Below are 20,686 nucleotides of genomic sequence, written 5' to 3'. Positions count from 1 at the left end.
CCAACCCTCTTTCCATGACTATCCCACTTCGCATACCTCCACTTCCAAAACATCCCATATCTGCCATCCTATCATCGAACACGTTTAACCATCTTTCAAAATACTTATTCCATCTCCTCTTCACCTCATTTCTGCCTTTTACCTCTTCCCTAATGGTTTCCTTCGCCCATTTGTTCTTATTTGTTTAGTTGTTTTTACAGAAACCTATTCTTATTCATCCTAAAGTTTGCTGATACTCGCGCATCACAACTCTGATTTGCCCTCTTTTTCATTCCCTGCACCTTCTTCTTGCCCCTTTCCCTGCTAGCTTATACATATTTCCTTTTGTCTTTCACAATCAAACTAACAACTTCGTCTCACCACTCCCTATCCTTTCTCACCTCTCCACCTCCCACCATCCGCATGCCACATCCTTCTCTCGCACATGCAAGCACTCCTTCCCTAAATACCTCCCATTCTTCAGCTACTCCTCCTATCTTCATTTCCCCTCGCCTTTTGCCATTCTACACTCAATCTGTCATGATTTCTCTTCCCATAAGCATTTTTCCAACTCAGTCACATACAGAATCCTCTTCCAACCCATATCATTTCCTTTTGTCCGAGATCCTCAACGAAACTTTACCCTCGTCTTTGCTAAGTAATATCAGACATCCCACCAGGTGTCCCTCTCAACACATTCACACCCAAAAGTCTCCTCTTTGCAGAACTATTAATTAATACATGATCCATTAATAACCTCTTACAATCTTACCTACTCACCCATGTGTTTCAGTATATGTCCTTTTTAATCAAATTATTTCCCTTCACAAGTCCCTTTTTCAGCGCACAACTCCACAAGCTATTTACCAGTCTCATTTTCAACACTGGGTAACCTCTGCCCCTAATCATAACCAATATCAACATTACCCACTCTCATATTCAAATCGCCCATTACTATTGATCGATTCCTGGCATCGAAACTAATGACAGTCACTCACCTCCTCAATGATCTCGCCTCTTCCTTCGTCCTCTCATTTCTAGGTGTGTAAGCACAGATAATCTTCATCCACCTCTTATAATCCACTTTCATTCCGACCCACATCAGTCTGAGGCTCACTTCTTCACACATTTCCACAACTCTTATCTTTTAACTTTGTTCCACTCAGAGCCAGAACATCTAGGTTCCTCTCCTCAATATGCTACCTATATCTCCCATTTCTTTTGAACTTGGTGACACTCACACACATTCAGACACCCTAGCCTGAGCCTTTGAGGAGGATTTGCATTCCTCGCTTGGTTCCTTCCTATATTCCATCTTATGTATATATATATATATATATATATATATATATATATATATATATATATATATATATATATATATATATATCAAAGAATATTAGGAAGGGAACGCTTCCAGATTTCGCTCGCACGTCCATTATATATTTCTATTAATTTATGATCACCCCGGGATTCAATCACTATGGAGTCCTGGTGTTATCCAAGACTTGTCTAAAGGCTGCGCTGCTTCCAGTAGCAGGAAATTGTAGACTCCACGGGAGTAATAAGTCCTGTGGTGATACTATAGTCCCTATGACACAGCCTCTCCTAAGATGACAGTTTGCAGATCTTTTTCTCTTAACTACCTGTATGTTCTCCAGCTTTTACCACGTTAATCTTTAAGTTTCTGATCTTCATAAATAACCTCCTTTGTATAACCTTCATCACGCCATATATCATCCTCACAAATTTCATCTCCAACACATCCCTCTTTTCCTTAATTTCTTCACGCCGCGAACTCGTACAACACCGTCGGGACTACTATACCATCAAACATAACCATCTGGTTTTCCACACATTCCTCAATGTGCCCAGGACCTTAGGCCTCCCCTCACAGTCCCTATTCCACTTTTCTTCTCCTGCAGTTCCACTTTCTATCACGTCCACTCCGAGGTATCTTAACTGTTTCACTTCCTCCGGGTTCTCTCCATTCAAACTCATAATCCACTAAACTGCCTGTTTCTACCGTGAACCCTGAAGAGCCTTGTCTTCATCACATTTACTCTTAACTTGCTTTTATCACGCTCCAAAATTCACATCCTAGCTTCTGCAGCTTCTTGCTTGAATCTGCCACTACCGCAGTATCATCGGCGAACAATTACTGTCAATCCCTGGCCTACCTCTCACTCAGGGCAGACTGCAGAAAATACCCTTCTCTGCAAGACTATCGCATTCATCTCCTCTCTACCTTATCCACAAACGGACTAAAAAGCCCTGGTGACATCACACATCCTTGACACAGACCAATATTCACGTGGAACCACTCGCTCTTCTTTCTTCCTGCTCGTACACAAAAATCCCCCAGTTCATTTGGTCGCTTTCTTCCCACACCATATAAAAAGCAGTGCATCCCTGGGCTTTAGGAGCCTTTAGGAAGTTCCTGGGATAACATATATATATATATATATATATATATATATATATATATATATATATATAATTATATATACGCACACATATAACCGGCCTTCACCTGCTCTTGGTTACAATACAAGTGATAAGTCACCTTTAGTGTAGCTGTATCACTGGGAGTTCAGTATAGTCAAGAACTCGCTCCAACAGAGTCTAGGTTTCCCTTCAACTAAAGGTAGCGTAGTCTTGGGCTACAGTAGCCTCTAGAAAGAGGTCCTTGGGTAATCTTCAAACATACCCATTTTCGCCCTCCCAGGTAACGACCTCTCTTTCCAGACATTCCTCAATGCTCCCAGGACTTTCGCCCCCTCACCTACCACATGACTCGCTTCCACTTCCAAGGTTCCATTCACTGGTATGTCCACTCCAACGTATCTAAAACCCCTCACTCCCTCTGAATTTTCTCCATTCAAACTCAGATCCCAACTAACCTCTCGCTTTGCCCTCATAAATCTAATAACTTACTTTTATTTACATTTGCTCCCTCAATTCACACACTTTCCCAATTATAGCCCCAAACCTCTGCAGTTTCCCACCTTACTCTGCCACCAGTGGTGTATCAACAGCATACAACAACTAACTCACTTCTCAGGCCTTCTCAGCCCCCAAAGACTGCATGCTCGCCCCTTTCTCCATAACCTTTGCATTTACCTTCCTCAACACTCCATGTCACGGCAGATTAAATAGCCATGGTAACAGCCAATACCTCTACATCTTACCAACCTTTACCTGGAACCACTCGCTCTCCTCTCTTCCTACTTGTACACCCGCCTTAAACTGTTGATGAAATTTTGTCACTGCTTCTAGCAGATATCCTCCCACACCATGTAATCGTAAGGCCTTCCACAAGGCATCTCTGGGTATCTTCCCACACCATGTAATCGTAAGACCTTCCACAAGGCATCTCTATCAACCCTATCATATGCTTTCTCGAGATCCATAAATGCCACATATAAATACTTCTGCTAATACTTCTCACTCATATTTTTTTAGCAAACCCCTGATCCACACATCCTCTGCCACTCATGAAACCAGTGTTACTCCCCAGTCTGATGCTCTGTGCATGCCTTCACCCTCTCAATCACTCCTCTCCCATATCATTCAACGGGTACACTCAACAAACATATCTTTGTAGTTCGAACTCTCACTTTGAGTCCCCTTGCCTTTATACAATGGCACAATATATGCATTCCGCCAATCCTCGGGTACCTCAGCACGATCCATAGATATCATGAAAATTCTAACTAACCAAGCGACAACACGTTCACATTCCATTTCAGCCGCCTTGCAACATTCTATGTTACGCAAGGCTCTCACCAGAACTGACTTATACTCTATTTTCTTAGCTATGAAAGCCATCCTTTAAACCCTTTTTTAAGATGCTGCTGCACTTTAAGCATACATCAGATTATTTTTGATAGCAACTTCAATATCTTTCTCTTCATAATGCATTATTCATCATATTCCGTATATCTGAGAGTCGTATGTAGCAACATATCCATAGAATATAACTTTACGACTTTCTACGTTAAACTTTGTTCCCATTTGTGTGATCACTGGGCTAGTTTGTGAAGATTGTTTTAATTATTTTGCTGTCTTGTTCATGCATATAACGCTATTCTCTTAGTTTCGTTTCGTCAGCAAATTTGGACATCTTAGGTATGAGACCCATTTAAAGGTCAGAAATGTATGCTATGAGAAGAATAGAGCCAGGTACCATTTCCGTTGTTTTGACGTTCAAAATTCTACACATTGTTTTCTGTCGGTGACTGAAGTCACTAATCAATGCACATACTTCACTTTGTAGTAAATAACTTAGAAAAGACCTCTAGTTCTGTATGCCATACTAATTGTCTGTGATAGCATTTCATGGTATGGGAATCTCATGATTTTTCTGTTATTTCCCTCGTTTTAGCGAAGCCTGTCGTAAGACTAGAGTGATAATTCAATTTATCGCCTTTCTCATTTCATAAATAGGTGACATACATTAGCATCCAGCTCATAGATACCTTACCCAACTTCGCTTTGGTTGTGGGAATTGCTTATATGTTCTTTGGCCTCATTTAAGAGTCTTTTAAGGCAAATTCATGACATCAGTCGATTTGTTTGGGTTAATTTGGTCTACGTATTTCATGTCAATACTACCGAACTATTTTCGTATTTTGCTGGTTACATTTAATCTAAGTATTTTCTTTAAATACTTCACAAATCTTTATTTTCCGTTACCCATAATATTTAGTCATTAGACCACCAAAACACTTTCTTAAATGCGATTAAGGTGCGTATGATCATCATTCTTCGACTGTTTTCATTCCTCCCATTCTTGGAGGAAGTCCACATCTTCTGTGATTGGTTTTTGATGTAAACATTCCGCAGCCATCTTGGATCCATAACCGAAGATGATTGGCCGGAAGGTGAAGCGTGGGCGTGGCTCCGCATCAGTGTCACGCACGTTATTTCGGAAGGTGGCAAGCAGTGACGGCGGTGGTGGCGTGAGTGATGAAGAAATACTTAGATGATACATCATTATGGTCGAATTTATTACTATTACTATTGTGCGAATTGGTTTATTAATGATTTATAAACGAGATTCTACTATCACAGGAAATATGGCAAGTGTGGGTTATCATAAACGTTAGGGGAAGGTACCGACAGCTTGGATTGCTTAATACAGTAGTTGGTCTTGATTTCGAAAACATTCTTTGAGAAAGTAAACATCGATTATTTCTAAAAACGCGGTCTAGAAAAAAAAGTGATGTCCTGTGGCATATCGAAGACAAAAAACAAAAAAACGCGTATTTAAAGTCTTGTATACATATTCGTAATATTGGATAACTTTTTCCAAAGGGAGAAAGTCTGACAAACATAAGTGGATCATAGTTTCGCATATATCATAAATTTCAGTTGCCAAAAAGAAATGAATCTACACTCCCCAGACATGCAAGTGTTAAGCTTTCCCGTCTCGGCTTATTCCAACATGACTGTCAGCGTACAAGACCTCTCAGGTCCACAACTCACGCAGCCACCACGATGAAGATAATGAACATTTTTACCGCTAAATTTTCCCCACACTCTCCCCGTATAAACAGATCACCATACTTAGTGCCTTGTGATCTCGCTCAGTGGACGTGGTCGGTTTCCTTAGCGTTGTGAGAGCCGCATATAAGGGACTTTTGGGGCAGGAATATATAATATATATATATATATATATATATATATATATATATATATATGACTGTCATATGTAATGCACTAAGCTTCCTCATATGTCCACGTTCTGTCTGTTGTCGCCCCCTGTCTACTACATCGGTCAAATTCACTCTATTTCATGCACACCTCGCAACCTCCTGCATGTTCACGCCCCGAACACTCAAAACCTATATATATATATATATATATATATATATATATATATATATATATATATATATGATCGTTTTTAAATTGTAAAAACAAAAAGTACTTCTCTTCAAGAGAGGGTGTCATTGGGCAAGGGAAATGAGAGAGAACTCCCTTACCTTTGGAACAAATATAGCAACGTTCCAGAAAGTTCATGATGGGTAAACTCACCATTGGCCCTTAAGGATAGGGTTACAAGTGATCTGCCACTCAGCATCATCTCCATGTACAAAACTGACAGGCTCTTGTCAAAGAGTCCAAAAGCCGGAATTCACTCCAACGAACACAGTCCAATTTCATAACTACATATCGCAAATAGAAGAAGGAAAGAGTGTCTAGGAAGGAAGAAGTATTGGAAAGAGAATCTTTTTTTTCACTGGCTTCTTCTGTAGGAGAATAAGTAAATATTCATGGAATCTGGAACACACGATTTCTTATGAAGAAGAGCCAACCATTCGATATGGAAGAGGAGTGCACACCCGGATGGACGCTGGTGAGAAAGGCTCGAACTTACCGTGACGATGATGCGGTGAGCTGTGGTTATGTAGTAGGTCGACTGGTTGACTCCTAGTGTGTGTGGTTAAGGAGGTAGAATGGTCGTCTCCTAGTGTGGCTATGGAGGAGGTAGACCGGTCGACTCACATTGTGGTTAAGGAGGAGGTAGACTTGTCGACTCGTTGTGTGGTTAAGGAGGAAATAAACTCGTCGACTCCCAGTGCCAAACAAGGTAGATCCCTCTAGATCTAGACTCGGGCAGAGGTGGCCAAAAGGTGCTAGCCGAGCTCCATTGTTACCTTTAAGAACGATTTGCTCCAGTGTGAGGCTTGAGTGTGAGGACCTAGTGTGAGGTTCTTCCTTCTTGCAGTGTAGGCATGGGTGCTTGAGTCACGCCAGGGCCTCGAAATGAGGTAGATATTCGGTATGAGCTGCAGAGTCACCCTTCTCACTGACAAACTTTCTGGAGTTAAGGGAAATAGGAAGATGATATCCAGAAAGTTTGAATCTGGAGTCGACCCAAGATCCTGAGGCTCCTGCTTGACACAAACGGTGATGGATGGGCTTCCATTCTCGCTGTTGATGACACTGAGGAGTCTCTAGTGACAGAACATGGCAGGAAATATTCATTATACGTCCCCAGTCTAGAAGGAGAAAATGGACTTGTGGAGTTGCACTTCAACAGGTAAACTCAATGAAAATGGGACTGATTACGAGGGACTTCGAATCTACTTCGCGAGGCACAAATGGTTATAATCCCAGGGAAGCAGTTGTTAGTCGGTTGCGGGCCTCGTAATATCACCCCAGGATTCAAAATGAAAGTGGTCCCAAAAGGGCAACTATGAAAGAGGTTTTGGTGTTGATAATCTCAAGGTGTTATCGAGAACAGAGGCGTGGAAACAATGGCAGATGTCCTCAAGCATGGTAACTCCTGGGCATGTGTCTTGTCAGCGCACCAGAGCCCCTACTCTGGAAATTGGCTGAAACTGGCAGCCCCTGGAAGGCCTGACACCCTGAGTAAAGTATCTTTGGTAACGAGGTATACTCTCACAGGCATTTCTGGACAGGGAAGGGAAATCACAAACCTGAAAAGCCATGGACTAGTCACTTTTAGCCCTGTCGTAGCCAACATACGCGCGAATAGATAGATCAGAAGTGGACATGATTCGGCCATTGACGATGTAGGACGAGGACATCAACCTAGTTCCCTCAAAAGTAGAAGAGGAAATGGTGTAGAATGATGTACTGAATACAACAGAATTTATCCTCTGAAGACCTTATGAAGCAAAGGTATGACATTTTGGACCAATGGACGTAAGATGAACCATTAGTCGCAAGAGCTTGCGAAGAAATGGTCGTAAGACCCTATGAACCAGAGGTCGTCAGATGAACCAGTGGAGGGAAGAGAGAGATTGTGCCATCGTTGCCACTGACCAAAAAAGACTCCTATGTTGAGAATCATTTTAACATTTAGTAAAGATATGTACACCAGAGGGAAAGATAACATTTGGTGGTGTGAGATTTCGTGTAGGGCGAAACAAAGTGAGAATACATGTCCTGATGTGATTCCAGAAACAGGGACTGGAAAACTTGAACAGAGTTCAACCACCTTATTACAAATACCTGGAGGGCCCTACGCTGATAGCAGAAGACTAAGGTTCTATGATAACAAGGGTGTCTTCTATCTGTTATCCAAAAGATACCAGCATGCCTCCTGGTGAGAGATGTATTGGACTGCTTGTATTGCTACTGACTACTGTTTGGAGGAGCAACTCTGATTCTGAGGTGCAGTAAACTTAGGTGAAGGTGGAGAGTACCCTGGTATTATAGGGCCGCATTTACACAAACTTATGATGAGAGGAAAGAGAAGCGTAGGTCATCATAGGAAAAGGTTCCTCAACAACCTTGCCATTCGGTGCAAGATGTCCCTTTTGGAGGCTTGAAAAGGTCGTTTTACGAAAATTGGCTGAGCCACAATCCTTTTCTGTAGGCAACTTCCTTCCCTTTTCTGAAAAGCTGAAGCGACTCCGTGAATGAAGTCCTTGTTTTTCATAATCTTCTTCAATTATTCTTCTTGAGGCTTTTTCCAGAGCACCTAAAAAGGAAAACCTCTTGGAGAAAAGATGGAAAATAGAATATATATATGGTTGGATTGATTGACGCTGAGGCGCATTCCACACGAACCTTAGACACTTGTGCCTCTTTGTGGTCAGAGGCATGACTTCAGTCCACCCGACAGACCCATCCCTAGAGGGACGAGAATCTGTCTTTATAACGTCCTCCTACAAGGCCTAAACGGGGAAGAAGTCCAACAACGCCAGGACTGGTTCACCTCTTCCTCGAGACAACGTAGGGACGAAATGTTGGTTTTGCTACGCTGATGAGAAATCCCATATGAAGCAAGATATAGGTCGAACACGTATGGATGCGAACTGGTGGACTAGGATCTTGATCTTTCCCATCTTGCAGCCTAAGTGTTTTATGAACATAAGGTCGCCAGGGACATACTGGTATGCTGTCCCTTGCAGCCTACCGTCCAGTGAAAGTGTTAGATGTACCTGTTTTGCCTGAAAGATGGTCATCCTGAACCACTTATGAAAAAAGAAAATTTTAGAAGTCGATAAGTCGATGATTTATCATTATCGTGGATGAATATGAAGAAAAAAGGAAGACTGCACTCTACCAGGGAACGACACAGATGGAGACGAAGAGTGTGTGTGTCTGTAGAAACGTGGTGGATTTGTCCTCCTGCTTTTTCCTTGGTCTCGTATGATGGCTTGAAAACAAAGATGGATGAAGCGTAGTCAAGGACTCGCCACCTTGTCTATTGGGCACAGCATTATTGCTGCTTCTGTCCTTCATTCCCGTTTGAGTTGAGGGCCAAACTCCTGTAATTCATCAGAGGGAACTCGTAACTACGGGAAAGAATAAAATGAGTAAACTATTCGTAAGAGAGCTGGTTAAGCTTGCCATTCTGGACAGGAAAAGAGACTTTCCATCTTCCTGGGAATCTACATTAGCTTGGGCTGATCCAGCTGGACTTGATGACTGGAAGATAACATACCTATGAAGACAATATCTCTCTCTCTCTCTCTCTCTCTCTCTCTCTCTCTCTCTCTCTCTTGCTGTGGCGGGCGGTCGTCTCCCTGTTGCTTGGGAAAAACAAAGACAGACTGAGGAAAAAGAAGTCCAGTTTCTCTGCTTCCGCGTCGCAAACAAGATGCTTTTTATCCAGATGCTGTTGTAACTGTTGTAAACAAAATGGTTCTCTTAGAGATCCAGACGTTGTAGTTGTAAACAAAATGGTTCTCTCAGAGATCCAGACGTTGTAGTTGTTGTAAACAAAATGGTTCTCTTAGAGATCCAGACGTTGTAATTGTTGTAAACAAGATGGTTCTCTTAGAGATCCAGACGTTGTAATTGATCCTTCAAAAACGAAGAAAATAGATAAACAGAGAAATCTCTGTCAACGATGGAACGTTGATAAGGAAAATGGAAAACTGTATAATGAGAGATTATTTTCCTTTTTTTCAACTCCCTCTACTGATTAGTCAAAGAATTCGGGCGAGTTGATTGATAGATAGATAGATGCGTTGCATCATGATCATTGTTTGATAAAGCGTATCATTGTATTTAGAACTCTGCTTGAACTTCCTCAAACGGTGGCGTCATTTGATCTACCTCATCTGGACCCGAGAATCAAAATCCCTTCTCGAAGTCCTTGTATCATCAACTTGACTAACGTCGGATTCCGTAGAAAAGGCCACCAAAGTCCTTCTCGCAGTGCATGCTACCAAAGGTGGAAACATTTTCTTGTGTAACCGGACATTAAACACCAGAGGTTCCGGAGCAAGGCTGGGAACGCCATGTGTCAAGAGTTCCGGTTCCGGAGCAAGGCTGGGCACACCCTGGGTGCAAAGGATCATTGGAGGATGAAGTGACGACACGGAGGGACCAAACTCCAGGTTACTGTCGGAGTGGGGAAAAGAAGAAAGAAGATACATTCGTGATAGAACTCAAGCTGAGTTGCATGCTGTGTGTTGGGGGCGGGTCAGCCCGTCGTACCCATTTCCCAAACGGCCGTAGGAAGGAGGAAACATCTGGATGGACCCAGCACCATTTGCTGTACTGCGGACTGAACCTAACAGCCAGGAGAGAGGAGTTCAGGAACCCTACTGACTATACCACTGAAGCGCGTTCAGTTATCGTAGCGGGATTCAGCCCACAAAAGAGGGGTGAGTTCCAGAATCCAGTAACAGTGAGAAGTAAACATGAACGACTTAGGGCAAAAGGTTTAAGTGTCATTTAGCCTTTTAACTTGTGCGAAGAAGCATTTCGAGGACTGGGAGGGAACTGACAAGACGTCCTCTGCCTCCGTTCTCAGACTTCGTACAACATTCTTAAAGAGTCGAGATGACTTCATCCGTCCACATCAGCTGAGCACCGAGGTGGGCGCCAGTGGCTGAGCTTTACTTATCTTGCTGGGTCTTACCGCTCATGAGACGGCGTTTTCCACCGCGCAAGGTGTGGGTGTGGCTCGGTAGAAGGGTCAACTCTTCCTTCCCCAGGAGAGGCAAAGTTCCCCGTTGGATGAGACATAGAGAGGATCTCCTGTGATGCACGTAGCGTAGATAACCATGTAGGATGTCGCAAACCCACGATAGTCTTCTAGTCCAAATGACATGGGAAGCACCTATCGTTCAGGTGGGCCCGTCACTTAATCCAGAAACACACATAGACAAAGTTGAATACCGGCAAAGAACCCTTCCTGTACACGCAGAATGAATACATATAAAACTTGATTCAATTTGGAAATGCGAGGATTGCTGTAGAAGACGAGCAATGGCGAGGACGCACGATACTTCCACCAGACGATGAAGGAGACGTTGTCATAAGAAGCGGCAGTGGATTTTGTGACATAGCAAAATACAAACGAATAACTGACTAGGACGGTGGAAAGTCGACGATATCCAAGGCGAAAAATCGTAGAAGACATCAGACCCACTTGACAAAACACCAAGTGATGGAAGTCTAAGTCAAACGTGGGAACAGTTGGGCGAGAGATCGAAATGAGATGGCCCACTTGATGTAAACAAACCTGGACAGATTGAACCACTCACGTTCTCATTGAGAGAGACCGAACACACCAAAGTAATTTGTTCCTCCCAGTAGAATAGAAAGACGTATTTAAAGCTATCCTGAGGAGAAGATCCGACTACTCTTACATGGGAGGAGACGGGAGGAGAGGGAAGAAAGAGGAAAGTCACAGAACAAAGACAGACAAGATGCTTTTGGCTCCAGTGGGACGCAGGGCAGGGGAGGATGGCATATGTACGTGTTCACTGTGTTCGTTCGGAGAAATTTCCTGGCTTTGGGCTCGTGTGGACAACAGCCTTATATACAGGACCCCTGCAGGGGCTGAGGTGCTTAATACTAGAGAAACCCTCTCTTTAGGGTCAGGTGGTCCGTTTACCCAAAGGTTATCGTTGGTTATTACCTTATTACTTTACCTAGCCTGAATCAGGCACCCATTTTATCGACCAACCCCTAGGGGTGGATGAACAGCTGGGTTGACTGAGGACCGACTGCCGTAACCAGGAGTCGAACCAATGCGTTCGACCCTAGGCGGCCCGTGAATGCATTATGGTCAGGAATTCTAACCGTTACACCATGGGAGCAAGGGAGGTCTAGTGTGTGTGTATATATATATATATATATATATATATATATATATATATATATATATATATATATATATATATATATGCGCAGAATAATAGTCAGATAGACTGATGTACTTAGAGAAACAATATATGAATATCTGAGGATATATATGATATACTGACAGTCTATCTATCTATCTCTCTCTCTTTGTCTATCTATAAATCTGTCCATCATGTACAACTTATAGATGGACACAGAAATAAATACATATTTACACATATACATAAATGCACACAGATAAAGTGAATATCAATATGATTTGCACTCATAGAGTAGCACCCACTTCAAACACATATTGTAACTTCAGTAGTACAGTGATTAGCGCCGCAACCCATCAAACTGATAAGACCAGGTTCATGGCCTGGACAGGAAAGCCAGCCCACAGCCAAGCCCCAGCTGTTGATCCTGACCTTTCGGATTTGTCGTGTAAATGGCTACCTAACGTCACCCTCTTGACCCATGACGGAAATGGATCCAACCTGACACTCCACTTGACCCTGAACGGTCCACTGCTTCCACTCGACGAAATTTCATCCATGCTAGACATCATCACATGAGACACGTACGACGTTCACTCCTCTTACACCACAGATTTCAAAACAAGAGGCCATAAACAAACTATATGTCTCTTAGAAAACTCGCCATGACCTTTACAAACCCACCTCCTGCAATCACCATAGTGACGTAACCTTCACATTGTAATGACCTGATGAGCACAGAGCATTCGCCCTCCCAAACCAGCCTTAGAATCCACCAATCGGAAACTACACTCCCTAGACACACACGAGTTACTCATATCATACCTGATCTCTGCTCAACATGGTAATCACAGATTCATCATATCACAAGATCCCTCATGTCCAATTGATAAGCTTCCAGAACGAAGACACTCAACATCCACTTAACATAAACTTCAGTTGTTTTCCGGGGCAATGCTTTAAGCTTTGATTACTGACAATCTCCCATCGCATGGCATCTCACGCACCATCGACACTTCCAACCGTGTCATCAACAAGGACAGAGCGAACAGAATAACCCAAAGTTCTCATAATATTATGGACTTTATGAAGCAAAGATGAAAATATTCATACACAAAAAAATCACTCGCCACCATTAGGGATCAGAGAACAATTGCAGACACTAAATAATACCATCATAACCTAATCACTGAAAGGCAAATCGCAAACTGACATTTTATCTTATTGACTGGACGACAAAGCCAACAGCAACCAGGACTGGCAAAAGATAAATGAAATCTAGACGTCCCTCACGACTGCAACCTCCACACATGAGATACTCCTTTATACAAAGACTCTCTTTATGAAACACCAGTCAAAACTCGGACACAAACGAACCACACACTCGTACAGTGCAGTCATGAATAACCTACGTAAAAAGAAATAAAGCTTTGAAACTATCACTGGCTCACTCTCCATTCCCAAGCGACACTAACAACGCAGTTAAGACCTTCAAGAACTCTCCTTGAGACAGACTCTGACAACATATCACACTTCCGCACAAAACACTGTTGACCCAATTGCAGTCCAATTGATAACATATCTTCACCCACTCCAGGCTACACAACTAGATCCCAAACCTTCTGAGAACTTGCAAGCGTTCTACTCATCCTAAGCACTCCAAACCGCTCAACTTCTCTCTTTCTACCAACCAGTATCTTCACTTTCTTCAGGATCACAGCTCTTTGAAAAACTAATATACAACAGAATCAGACAAAATATCCCACTCACTTGCACAACACGTCTGTCGACCCAACCACTCCACTGTACACAGGATATCCTGGATGGCTGTAATCGTCCACAGACCCCCTCCCGCACAGTAGTAGTGACAACAGACATTTCCAAGCATTCGACACAGTTCCCCGACACATTCACACACATTAGACTCGCAACAGTAGCAAAAATGTGGTGAGCCAACTTCCTAGCTGGCCGCTATACCAAAGTTACACACAAAAAAAAATTCAACTCCAAAATCTTCAGCTTTACTATGGAGTTCCCCAAGGAACAGTTCTTTCTCCAACCTCCTTCCGTCTTTCCCGTCTCCTCCCCCACAGAGCACAGTGTAAAAGTTCTCTCACACGCAGACGCAGATGACTGACTTCACAACCACATCACAACACCTCAGTACAACCAAAGGAACAACAACAACTATGTAACAATGACTCATAAAAGAATGCCTCATTCATAACCACACGAATCTACTGTCGCCTTCTTCAACCCTGACACACATGGATCCAGTTTTCACCCTCCCATAAGCCTGATTAACCGATCATTTACTTCCATCCAGCGCTACCCCAGAGCCATGATGGGCATCACATACATACAACAAACAAATGACTGACATTCTCTACATCATAAACATAAGTTCCAAACGCCACACCACAAGATGTACATCCTCAGAACATCACAAACACTGATTCAACATATTACATGACCACACACATGCGAAAGATGCAGTGTCCACACTCATTTGTCCTGTGCTCACTCCACAACACACACACACACACACACACACACACACATACGCAAAGTAACCACACTTTGACCTGTGGTGTCGTTCGGTGGACGTGGCTGGCTTCCTAAGCTCTGCGGGAATCCCGAAGAAGGAAATACTCGGGTTGGAAAGTAAGGTAGTGTATATATATATATATATATATATATATATATATATATATATATATATATATATATATATATATATATATATATACACACACACACACACATTATTTCATTAATTCATCTATAATTTTTCTGTCTTTCTGTCACTACATATACATATATGTTGTTGCGTTTATGTATTTGCTCTGGCGTTTGTGACTGTATTTGCGCTTGTGTTTGTAAATTTCTACCGTGCTTGTCTTTATAGTATTACCACAGATACATTTATCGATTGATATATATATATATATATATATATATATATATATATATATATATATATATATATATATATATATATATAGTTAGATAGTAAGTAGCGCTCCCCAGGGCCGAAGTCAATAGTAGGACAGGAATTGCAAGGAAGTGCAAGCAGTCCATGAGAATCGGTTACAGCTTTGCTCGGTCAAATTTACCGCAGTTGGTCGTGTTTAGGTCATGACACACACACACACACACACACACACACACACACACGACGCTTCTCTGATTGATTCGACCTTTCGACCAGTTGTAATCGGGTAAGCTTGTTTAAGAGTAATTTCCTTTTTTTGGTCCCTTTTAAGGAGGAGCTATACTAAGAGATATGGAGATATCTCAGCCCAGCTATCTAATGGAGTGCCATTACTGGGACGGGAACGTCTGTATATGCCACCCAGAGGAACGTATCAGGATGCTGCTGTTGGGCTTAGCATGACTCACTTCTGGAGGAAAAACCTAGTTATGTTTGAGCAACGTCTTGCATGATCTTCAAAAAGAGGATTTCAGTTCTCTAAATCTAGCTTTTAGATATCAATACATTTTCACACAAGAACTAGAAGTTCTTTTTGTGTAGTGTATCAATCCTCAATCTTTTTTTTATGCTTGAATAGGATTTGATGAAATAATCCTCACCGTTGAAGGATGATGATGATCTGCGTATTGATTTAGTAGCGTTTGTGTTAGACAAACTCGTTGATGAATCAACTCATTAGTTTTTATCAAAGAAACTACGAATACTCACTAGAGTTTTGTACAACTTCAAATGCCATTAAGTTCCAAAACACGCAACACACGTTAAATCTCTTTTCTTAGAATGGATTCTAGTCATGAAACTTGTCTCGAAGCAAGTGAGGCTTCATGCAGGTTATTGATGGCTCACAACAACACACATTAGGGGGAAGTGCACAATGATCCACACTGGAGAACATCCACATAAACTAGAGCAGCGTCTCCCATGCTATCCAGCTTCAGTGAATATTAATCGAGATAATGATGATAATGAATAATTGATAAAGGTAATTGTTATGGCGAAATATCGACCGAGAGAGAGAGAGCCAAAGGCTACGGGTGAAGATTACTGTGAACGACCCCTGTGGTTAATTCATCATACCAAGTCTCGATTGTCAATGACCCGTTAGACAGCAAACATCTTTTCCCTTCATCCGGCAGATAGAAAAATATTATTTCCCTCTATTTAGAGTAGGTTCCCCTCAACCATTTATCTAACCTCATCTGTCTATTTCTAGAGGGTGTAATGAAAACATATCTGATGTAATTGCTTGTGAATTTTGCTTTAGAATAATTAAAGAAGTTAAAAAGAGTAAACACTTTGATAGTGTCTGTCTCTACTCCTCCCCTCCTCCGCCGGCCCCTCCCACATCACGAAGACTGCCGCCGCTAACGGGTCGAAAGACAGCTGAGAACATGACTGATACAAGTACCGATCACGGGGAGTGGAGAGGTCACAGGGGTCACGGCATTAAAGTACTCCAGGTATACGTACATGCTAAGCTTGACCGTCACACCTGCTAAACCCAAGAAATCGTTATCACATGTTAACCAGTGGAGGGATGGAGGGGGAGGGACGGCAGACATGTACATATAGTGGGGGATGGGGGTGCTCTTAAATCTGCCTACAACATCTGAGACGTTTTGAAAATGAGGCGACGGAAGTTTGGCTTTATTTTGACCTGACCACTTTTAGAGACATTCTCCTCTCACTCGATGTTTTCTTTGGGCCAATAAAGTGTTCTAGAGACACTTAAGAGGCTTGAAGAGAGATGGATATGACTATAAGCGACGTAAGAGACCCAGTGAACACGGCTGATCATGAAGTACTTCAGAAGCAGCGAACGGATCAGTTCCGAACTGATTTGGCCGAGTGGGTATAAACAACACCGACGGATTTGGAACGTGAAAGAACAAGGGACATGAAATTTTGAACTCTGGTTCTTTTTTTGGGGTATCATCATGTATCGATCGTCACATTGCTCTGTTGATGCTTTACGGCATAATTAGCATGAAGGTAATTGAATCGGAAGCGGTGACGTATCAAATGGTTCATGCGAAACGTTTCTTGCGCTTCGGAATTTTTTAACAATGATCAAATAAGATTCTCTTTATATATATATATATATGTATATATATATATATATATATATATATATATATATATATATATATATATATATATATATATATGAGCGGATAATTCCTTGTTTTTCTATAGGTGAGCAAAACGGCTGAAAAAGCAATGTATAGCCACTTCTTGTTCTGTATGAAGATCATATTCCACTATAAAATTGGGGTTCGTTCTAATTATGTAAATGATAATCATCCTTGTAAACCAACTACTGTAAAAATTGATTCCTCGTCTAACGTTGCTGGAAGACTTGGGAGCCGAAGTTAGAGCTGAGGGTCTCAGTAATGAAACGTATGAAAAGGATTTTTAGCATTGCTACACTTCTCGTGGCATTGCTACACTTCTCGTGGCATTGCTACGCTTCTCGTGGCATTGCTACGCTTCTCGTGGCATTGCTACGCTTCTCGTGGCATTGCTACGCTTGTCGTGGCATTGCTACACTTCTCGTGGCATTGCTACGCTTCTCGTGGCATTGCTACGCTTCTCGTGGCATTGCTACGCTTCTCGTGGCATTGCTACGCTTCTTGTGGCATTGCTACACTTCTCGTGGCATTGCTACGCTTCTTGTGGCATTGCTACGCTTCTTGTGGCATTGCTACACTTCTCGTGGCATTGCTACGCTTCTTGTGGCATTGCTACGCTTCTTGTGGCATTGCTACACTTCTCGTGGCATTGCTACGCTTGTCGTGGCATTGCTACGCTTCTCGTGGCATTGTTACGCTTCTCGTGGCATTGAAGATGTTTTTTTTCGTTCAGTACAATTGATCATCCTTGTGTCGGGTAGGGTGGGGGTGCATCCAGAGCATTACGTAATTAACTGGCTCGATAATTTAGTGTAAATCTAAACCCCTCGTCAAGTGCGAGATATAAGTAAATTACTCACAAGCGAAGATGAAAATTATATTTATATATTAATGGCAAAATTGACCGAGACAAAAAGCACGATATCAGTGTCATTTCAGGGTTTAACTTTTTTTTTTTGTTATTGCATGTCTTATAAATAGAATATTTGCGTCTGGGCAGATAGGATGAAAACGGAAGAGGGGTAGGCACTGTTGAAGGGGTTTGTTGTCGTCTTACGGAAAGGGAAGAGGAATAAAGGGTGTGGAGGAGGGAGAGCTCTGGGCTGTTGCAGGCTGCAGGGACGTAGGAGGAAGAGGTGTTGAGGGTACCAGCTAACCTAGAAGAGGAACCGCTTCCGAGGTTTGAGGAAGAGTTTCATTTATCAATTGTGAGAAGACACAGAGCGAGAGCAGAACGGTCACCCCTGTGGTGGATGAAGATGGGAGGGGGGTCGCGCGCACGAAGAGGCCAACCGACCGCCGGCCATCAGGAGAGAAAAGAAATGTTAAAAGAGAAAAAATGAATAGATAAACAAATAAATTTATAGATATATATATAAATATATATAAATTAGATTACTTATTACTGGTGTCTGGTGCGTATTTATTTAAACTTACATGGACTACTTGACCCAAAGCATTTATCGATAGTGGAGAGAGAGAGACAGAGAGAGAGAGAGAACATTAGAGATGAGTTATGAAAGGCAACATGAGATAAAGGGTTGAAAAACAACAAAAATGATAATAATACAGGTTGCTTAGGAAAGAGAAGAGAAAAGAGAGAGAGAGAGAGAGAGAGAGAGAGAGAGAGAGAGAGAGAGAGAGAGAGAGAGAGAGAGAGAGAGAGGTTTATTTCATCCCAATCTCTGTTTCCCATGGCCAAGCTATGAAATATATGGCATACACAGCTGCTACAAGAATCCTGACATTATCCATAACATTTTGTACAGACTAATGAAAGAGAGTGCTTCATCATATCATCATAGTCATAATAAAGATAATAAGATAGAAAAAATGGAAAATTAGATTTTTAAGAAAAAAATTTAAAGAGATATGCTTTATAAATATATATATATGTATAGAATCCCAGTACGCATCCTATCTAATGTTGCAAACAAAGGTGGCTTGGGGGGAGGGGACTTGGGGAAGGGATGAGGGGAGTATGATTGATCTGTGGGAGGTAGTGGGTTTAGGGGGAGGGGATGGGAGGGGGGGAGAGTTGCAAAATTGAGGGAGCCTCTCCCCATGTTCATTCATAACCTAACCTAGCAGAGGCACCGCTTCGGACGTCGTGGGTAAAATTCCTGACACAGTTAATGAGAAGACAGAGAGAGACAGGAGTACTGTCACACCTGTAAAATCAGAACAACACGAGGGAAAAAAATAAATCAGTCAAAAAATCTTTTATCATCTAGGGGGGGAGGAGGGAGGGAGGGAGGGAAGGAGGACGAAGGGGTTAAAGGAGGGAGGAGGAGGATGTTTGTTTGGGGTTTTTTTTCTTTCCAAGTTTCTTGTTGACAGCAACTACGGAGAACACATCGAGGCGATACGGGGCTGTAAACTGGGCGAGAGAGAGAGAGAGAGAGAGAGAGAGAGAGAGAGAGAGAGAGAGAGAGAGAGAGAGAGAGAGAGAGAGAGCCAGCCAGCCAGACAGCCACTTTCCTTTCTTTTTTTTTATTCTTTAAACAGAATGAGACAATGGGAGTGACATCTTGACCCCTCGTACAACTCGGGTCAACCCACTCACAACATCCCAGGTCAAGATGACGTGTGGTGGCGGATCCTCGCCCACGTTTACAAGCCCGTATCGCACAATAATAAGCCTGGGGGGGGGGGGGGGTTTAGTGGTGGTGGTGGTGGGGGGGGGGTACACAAACAGCATTATAAATTATCATAAATTCAGATCATAAACAAATACCATGAGACACCGATTTAATGAACACTGTAGGCGCAAAAAAAGAAAGAGGAGGTGGTGGTGGTGGGGTGGTGGTGGGGGGCGTGGCGTGGTGGTGTCAACAAATACACGGAGGGGGGGGGGGAGTTGGGGGTTGGTTGCTTCCTTTAAGAGCTGGGTCTGTGTGGTGGTGGGAGGGGAGGAGGGGGAGGGGGAGGGGTGATGGTGTGTGTGTGTGTGTGGGGGGGGTGGTGGAGGAAACACAGAACATATTGCTACTCACAGAACCAATCCAGAACGGTGGGGGGGTTTGGGGGGGAGGGAACTGGTTACTGGCGAACTGAGAAAATATATATATGCGGAGACATTGGTAGTGGGGGGGGGGGGTGGTGTGTGGGGGGGCAGACAGAGGGAGACACAATACCAGTGTTGTACAATAAATCTACACTTACAGCTGCAGGAGTTTGGCATATTTTTTTTTTTTCTTTTTTTTTTAAGATTAATGATTTATCTTAAGATAAAAAGGGGGAAAAAAATATAAAGTAGTAGGAGCGTATTCACTGTTTCTCCCATCATGTAAATTGATGGAAATTAGTTTAAGATTAATCGAGTTTACGCCGTTATTTAACCCGTAATTTTGGACGGTGGAAGTCTAGATACATTTTTTTTCTTTTTTTAATTTTGTGTTTTTAAGGTATTCATTTTTTTTTTTTAGTTTACATCAAAACTAATTTACATTTTACCATGCTGAATTACACATTAAATCAGAGGATACAATCTTTCTTTTTTTTGTTTGTTT

The 20,686-nt window shown here is 42.4% G+C and overlaps 1 protein-coding gene and 1 long non-coding RNA gene across 26 annotated transcripts in view; one reads left to right on the top strand and one right to left on the bottom strand.

The window, feature by feature from the left end:
• LOC139756152 (neuronal acetylcholine receptor subunit alpha-7-like) overlaps positions 1–20,686 on the bottom strand; it is a 586,121-nt gene that overhangs the window by 76,215 nt on the left and 489,220 nt on the right. The window contains exon 8 of one of the 23 annotated variants that reach the window (XM_071675321.1): positions 16,451–16,534. The exons of 21 other annotated variants lie outside the window; for them this stretch is intronic. In XM_071675321.1, coding sequence (XP_071531422.1) covers positions 16,451–16,534 — 84 coding nt within the window. Of the gene's footprint in view, positions 1–16,450; positions 16,535–18,331; positions 18,419–20,686 lie in introns of all 23 variants that reach the window. One more of the 23 variants, XM_071675315.1, reaches the window with a different exon arrangement.
• LOC139756155 (uncharacterized) overlaps positions 1–20,686 on the top strand; it is a 113,507-nt gene that overhangs the window by 84,562 nt on the left and 8,259 nt on the right. Inside the window, exon 3 of one of the 3 annotated variants that reach the window (XR_011714278.1) lies at positions 15,314–16,441. The exons of the other annotated variants lie outside the window; for them this stretch is intronic. This is a non-coding gene — a long non-coding RNA (uncharacterized lncRNA). Of the gene's footprint in view, positions 1–15,313; positions 16,442–20,686 lie in introns of those variants that run through there. 3 annotated transcript variants of the gene reach the window in all.

This window comes from Panulirus ornatus, chromosome 20, assembly GCF_036320965.1.
Source record: "Panulirus ornatus isolate Po-2019 chromosome 20, ASM3632096v1, whole genome shotgun sequence".
NCBI lineage: Eukaryota > Metazoa > Arthropoda > Malacostraca > Decapoda > Palinuridae > Panulirus > Panulirus ornatus.
This window is presented reverse-complemented; position numbering and strand designations above follow the sequence as displayed.